Source organism: Magnolia sinica, chromosome 17, assembly GCF_029962835.1.
Source record: "Magnolia sinica isolate HGM2019 chromosome 17, MsV1, whole genome shotgun sequence".
NCBI classification, from domain to species: domain Eukaryota; kingdom Viridiplantae; phylum Streptophyta; class Magnoliopsida; order Magnoliales; family Magnoliaceae; genus Magnolia; species Magnolia sinica.
In genome coordinates this window covers 49,918,965-49,925,650 of record NC_080589.1, presented here as the reverse complement: position 1 = coordinate 49,925,650, position 6,686 = coordinate 49,918,965, and the positions used below count along the sequence as shown (strand labels likewise).

Sequence of the window (6,686 nt, the reverse complement as noted above, 5' to 3'; positions counted from 1 at the left end):
ATTTTAGTAAGTTTTTGTTTGATGGTAACTTTTCATCCGTTGGGCTTTAGGAGTTGTGTCCAACATGAAAATTGTTTAGAAAAATTAGGAGAATAACGTGGTTAAGCCACATAGGACACTTACTATAAATAGTAAATTTACTATTTATAGTAAGTTACGAATTTTAATGAGTTTTAATGGTAGTTTAATTCTTAAACTTCTTCGAAGGCTTCGTATCCCTATTTAAAGGGTTGTAGACTCACTTATTTTAATCATTAATAAATTAATTTCGAATATTTTAGAATTATTTCTATTTTCTTTTCCTCGTGGATTCAAGGTTTCTCTATGAGGAGTCCAGAGAAGTTATGTGGATTCGGAACAGTTACCCCCCCCCCCCCCCCCGAAGAAGATGGTGATCGGCCTCATCACATTCATCCCAACGAGGACTCAGCTTTCGAACAAGGTGCACTGTGAACCAAAAAGTTTGTAATATGATCATCGATGTCAGGAGCGGTGAGAATCTCGCCTTGAAAACAATGGTGGAAAAGCTAGAACTGAAAAAAGAAAGACACCCATCTCCGTACATGATTGGATGGATCAAGGAGATAAACAAAACAGAGGTAACCGAACAATGCACTATCTTGTTTTCAATTCATAAAAATTATAAGGATCAAGTACTTTATGACTTAGTCGACATGGAAACTTGTCATATGTTACTTGGTCGACTATGTCAAAATAATATTGATGTTACACATAGAGGTTGGGATAATGTATTTATATTTATTAAAGACGGTAGAAAGATTGGCCTCGTCCCTATGGGAACGGAGAACCAACATAAGACTTCTAAAGTTGAGGAATGGTATCTCATACCCAAACATGATTTCATTAAATAATATGAGGAAACATGAGATGTAGATGCATTAGTTGAAAATAAAAAATATATATGGAGCCTGTGAACATCCCAAGGGATTTGAAACCAGTGTTGTAGGAGTTCAAAGCGATTATGCTTAATGAACTTTCTAATAAATTGCCTCCCATACGAGATATACAAAACCACATTAATCTTTTCTCAGGGGTAAGTTTGCCTAGTTGCCCACATTATCAGGAAGAACATCAGATTCTGTAAAGGCAAGTGAAGGAACTGATCCATACTAGCTAAGTCAATGAGAGTATGAGTACATGTATTATTTCAGCTTAAGAGCCTAATGGCAAGTACAAGAGAAGGGCTAATAAACATCGGCGTCAGAAGTTATTTGAAAATCATGAGCCAAGTCCCTTGAGTAACTCAAGGACAAGTTTTTTTTTCAAGTGGAGGGGTGTGATGTAGAACAAGTCACAGATACATTCCTAGCATGGTTAAACCAAAAGGTGGACCATAAATTGATCATAGCTTTTGTTCCGGGTATCGTCACGGAGCACATGAACCGTAACGATACTCGGATCAAAAGTTATGATCAATTTATGGTCCACCTTCTTTTAGTCCAACCATGCTAGGAGTGTATCTGTGACACGTTCTACATCAATGAAGAGGAGCACATATAGAGAATTGTATTGCATTCATAATCTTTTGGGTTATTCCTAAGTATGGGAAGATCTTGTACATAAATGAAGAGTGGGAGAGAGGTAACTTTTGTAATTCTATTTTTCTTGTTTTTGTGAAGAAAAAAGTTCCATGTTATTACCCCGTGGACATAGGCATTAATGGGTAGATTTTAAAAAGCAATAGAATAAAGATTTTTCAAAATTCTAATACAATTAATTAATTATTTACGATGCTCATTTAGATATAGACATGTTTCCAAAAAAAAAAAAAAACATCTAATTTAATTAGATATACCTCACGATGAGCCATTGATTGATTGCTAGTGTCGATCTACCAATCAAGGGAATATGTCATAGATCTATTCTAAGTGAAGATAATGGAGAGCTTTCAATCTATATCTTGGTAGGAGCCAGATCTGACTTATCAGTGTCTTTGAAATTGAACCTTAAAGGTCTATGCACATCTGATCCTTCGCTTAACTAATTACTCTATGAGGTGCTAGTAGAGTGTGAACACAACGTAGACTTATCCACGAGGTTACAGTGTACTTAAAACTAGATGCCAATATGCCAATGCAACCTGCACACGGTTCACTACATGAATTTCTATACGTGGGATTTTGAATGGTTGTCCACTCTTTTCTATAGCATGGCATGTGCATTTCTTCTTAAGGTGACCATCAACATGATAAGGAGATGCTGAAAAGTCAGGCCCATGCATTCATTACGAGAGCTACACCGTTGAAAATGATGTACAACCATCCCTAGATGTGTGTGTGTGTGTGTGTGTGTGAGAGAGAGAGAGAGAGAGGACCAGGGCCCAAGACAAGATTGGTTTGGTTGCAAATTAAACATTCAAGCTTGCTCCTCTTTGTTGAGATAGAACTTGAGATTTCAAGGGGTGGGGCACAAGACTAGATGGATTTGGATAGAAATTATACTCTTAGAGTCAAGTCTTTTTTATTTTCTTTTCTTTTATTTTTTGGGGTGCTACTAGATTCTCAGGAGTGGGGCATATGATTTAGATATAAGCCCAGATTTTTTACTAATTTGTTTCAACTTGTTAGGCTGAAATCTATTTGAAGTTTTTATTAGGGTTGGCAATGTGCTTGTGACTACAATAAGCCCATGGGCCCAAGTGACCAGGCCTACTTCTAACTCAGTCGTAGGTGTACTTATTAGGTTGTGCTTCAGTTTTAGCCTGAAAGCAAGTGATATTAAAGCAAATGAGTCAAGTTATGGCTAACTCACTCCCATTTCAAGGATGGACGTAGGTATTAGAAAATGTTCGAATTCCCAAATCAAATAAGATTTAGTTAGATCCTTTTAAGTAAATAGATCAAGGAACTGGTTATCCGCCCTAATAATTTATTGACAGGTGGGACCATGTGTTAGAAATCTAAACCCAATTAGTAAATGGGTGAGGATTAGGTCATTGGTCCATGTGGGGCTCACTATGATGTTTATCTTGTATCGACTATGTCTATCTTTTTGCTGGCTCATTTTAGGATATGAATATATGAGGCAAAATAAATAAATAAAAATGAAGCTCTACTTATAAAATAGTGGGGATAGAAATGCCCACTGTTCAAACCTTCTGTGGCTACTGTGATGTTGATATGTCATTCAATCCATTCATAAGGTGATTCTTATGGGGATGAAGTGAAAAGACAAACATCAGCCTAATGTAAAAAAAAAAAAAAAAAAAATGGCCCCAAAACAAGTTTTAATGGTGGGTTTTGAATCCTTGTTCCTATAGGACACTTCGATACACTCTCTTGTGTGGCCTATAAAAAGAGGAACATAGATAGAGAGATGTATTTCATTCATCATCTTTTGGGGTATTTCTTTGTATGGGAATATCTTGTAATGAAGACAAGTGGGAGAGAGGTAAATCTTATAAATTTTTTTCTCTTGTTTTAGTGAAAAAGAAATCTCTGTATTTCTATCATGTACATATAGACTTTTCTAGGAATATTTTTAAAATGTAATGAAATATTTTATTTTATTTTTAATTCTAATACAATTAATTAATTAGTTAGGATGCCCATTTATATCTAGTCGTTTTTATTTTAAAATTTATTTTAATTAAATATACCTCGCGATGACCCATCGATTGAATGTTGGTTTTAATCTCCAAAGCAAGGGAATCTCTCCTAGATCTATTCCAATTGAAGAGGATGGAGAGCTTTCAGCCTATATCTTGGTAATTAGGACTAGATATGGCTCTTAAGTCGTTTGTGAGATTGCAGGTCAATGGTCTAAGCACACAGTGTTCTCTTAGGGGTGGGTTTCTGTCTCCCTTCCCCTCTTTCTTCCTCTCTTTCTTAGGCTTTCTTTTGTAGGTGGTGATGGCATCTGCTGACGTTGAATACTGTTGCTTTGTTGGAGGGCTTGCATGGGCTACCGATGACCTCTCTCTTGAAAGGGCTTTTAGCTCATTCGGAGAAGTTATCGAATCTAAGATTATTAGTGACCGTGAGACGAGGAGATTGAGGGGCTTTGGATTCATCACCTTCAGCAACGAACAGTCCATAAGGGATGCCATTGAAGGGATGAATGGACAGAACCTTGACGGGAGGAGCATCACTGTCAATGAGGCTCAGTCCAGGGGAAGCGGCAGTGGCTGTGGCGATGGCGGTGGCGGAGGATTCCGTAACAGTGGTCGCCGTAGCAGTGATGGCTATGGCGGGGGTGGTGGAGGGGGTTATTGATGTAGAGCAGGTCGCAGACAGTTTCATGACCAAGATGGATCAGAAAAGGCCCGGTTGATGACAGAAGTGATCCGGACCATCGGACCTTAGATCGGGCGTATCTCGCAATCCGGAATGAATTATCTGATGTAAAATATATTATTTTGGGGTAGAACGAGCTACTTTAGCCAACCAACCCAGCTATGCCGGGTTGCACAGCCCGAAATTGCGAAAAACCCCTTGATCGACAGTCGTTTCCCTATTTTAATTTCATTTTTACTATAACTAGTAAGTTTTAGTTTGATTATAACTCTTCATCCATCGGGCTTTAGGAGTTGCGCTCAACGTGAAAAGAGCTTAGAATAATTAGGAGAACGGTTTGGTGAAGCCAAATAGGACACTTACTATTTTTGGCCGAAAACCTTGCGCACTAGTAGACATCACGACCGTCTATAAATAGTAAGTTTACTATTTATAGTAAGTCGCGAATTCTAGGAGTTTTAGTTGTAGTTTGATTCTGATTTCTTTCCCATTGCTTGGTACCCCTATTTAAAGGGTTGTGAACTCGTTTTTACTCATTCATTAATCAATTTCGAATTTATTAGAATTTATTTTTATTTTCTGCTTTCTTTCCTCGTGGATTCGAGAAGTCTCTGTGAGGAGTCCAAAGAAGTTCTGCGGATTCGGAATAGTTATCCTCTTGAGGAAGACGGTGCTCGACCTCACATCTTCCCCTGCGTCATTTATAGTTGCAGTGGTGGTGGAGGTGGTGGACGGGATCGTGGATATGGTGGGTCAGATGGAGGATCTCGTTACCGTGGTGGTGGTGGGGGTGCTTCAGATGGCAACTGGAGAAAATAATCATTACGAGAGTGGCGTCTTTGCTCCAGATGCAATTGGAGTAACTAAGTAGCAGCACTACTAGTACTAGTTATGGCTGGGTTATCTTTATCTTGTGTTAAATGGTGTGTGGAGAGGAATGACTGGGTTATCCTCTCTTGTTAAAAAAAAAAAAAAAAAAAGATGGTCTAAGCACATATGATCCTCCTCTAGGTTGGTTACTCTCCGAGGCCTTGTAGATTATTAAGCTTATACATTAAAGGTGAGGTGACAGGTATGCCACTGAAGTGTGAACACTGCATGAACTTGTCTACAAGTTCACCGTGTATTCAAAATTTGATGCCAATAGGCTGATGCAACCTTCACATGGTTCACCACATGAATTTATGTTGGATTTTGAATGTTCGTCTACTTTTTCTATGGTGTGGCATGTGTAATTCATCTGAAGGTGACAAACAACGTGATACGGGGATGCCTGGAAAGTCAAGCTCATGCATTCATTACGAGAGCCATAACACTGAAGACGATGTATAACCATCCATAGATGAGAGGGAGATTTTAAGGAGTGGGGCTCGAGACAAGTCGGGTTTGAGCCTAAATTCTGGGGTCACGTATCCTCCTTTATTAAGAGCATCGAGATTTCAAGGAGTGGGGCACGGGACTAGATGGATTTGGGAACAGATTCTACTTTTACAGTGAAGTATACGTTTTTTCGGGTGTTGCTAGAATCCAAGGAGTGGGGCCTAAGACTGGATATGAGCCCAGATTTTTTACTGATTTGTTTTCACTTGTCAGGTGGAAATCTATTCAAAATCTTCATTTTGCACCGTGTAGGCTTAAACAAAGGGCTAAATTATGGCCAGCAATGAGCCTGTGACTCTGGTCAGCCCATATTAGGTTGTGCCTGAGTTTCAGCCTGAAAGCAAGGCTTATTTTTAAAAATCAGTAAGAAAATGAGACAGGCTATGGCTAAATCACTCTCTTAAGTTTCAAAGCACTTTAAGGATGCATGTTGGTATTAACAGAAGGTTTTAATTCCCTAATCACATAAAACTTAGTAAGAGCCATTAAGTAAATGCATGGTTTTGGTCTTTTTATGTTTTTTTGGTAGTGTTCACCACATGAATTTGTGGTAGATTTTGAATGGTTGTACGTCCACATCTTTCTATGGCGAAGCATGTATCTAAAGGTGACCGACAATATAATAAGGGGATACCTAGAAAGTCAGGCTCTTGCATTAATCATGAGAGCCACACGCCATTGAAAACAATGTACAACCATATCCTCAGATCAGAGGGAGATTACAATATCCAACCGTCCCTACATGAGAGATTTTAAGGAGTGGGGCCTGAGATAGGATGGATTTGGTGGGGGGGTGGTGGTCAGGCTCATGCATTCATTATGAGAGCCATAACATTGAAAACAATATCCAACCGTCCCTACATGAGAGATTTTAAGGAGTGGGGCTTGAGATAGGATGGGTTTGGTGGGGGCCGGGAGAGGGGGGTCAGGCTCATGCATTCATTATGGAGCCACAACATTGAAAACAATATACAACCATCCCTACATTAGAGATTTTAAGGAGTGGGGCTTGAGATAGGATGGGTTTGGGCCAAGATTCTACAGTCAAGT

The 6,686-nt window shown here is 39.0% G+C and overlaps 1 protein-coding gene across 1 annotated transcript; it reads left to right on the top strand.

Moving 5' to 3' along the window:
• Positions 1–3,794: 3,794 nt before the first annotated feature.
• On the top strand, positions 3,795–4,235 carry LOC131230801 (glycine-rich RNA-binding protein GRP1A-like). The gene has a single exon (XM_058226792.1). It carries the CDS (start codon positions 3,873–3,875, stop codon positions 4,233–4,235), a length of 363 nt encoding a protein of 120 aa, XP_058082775.1. The 5' UTR covers positions 3,795–3,872.
• The last annotated feature ends 2,451 nt before the right edge of the window (positions 4,236–6,686 follow it).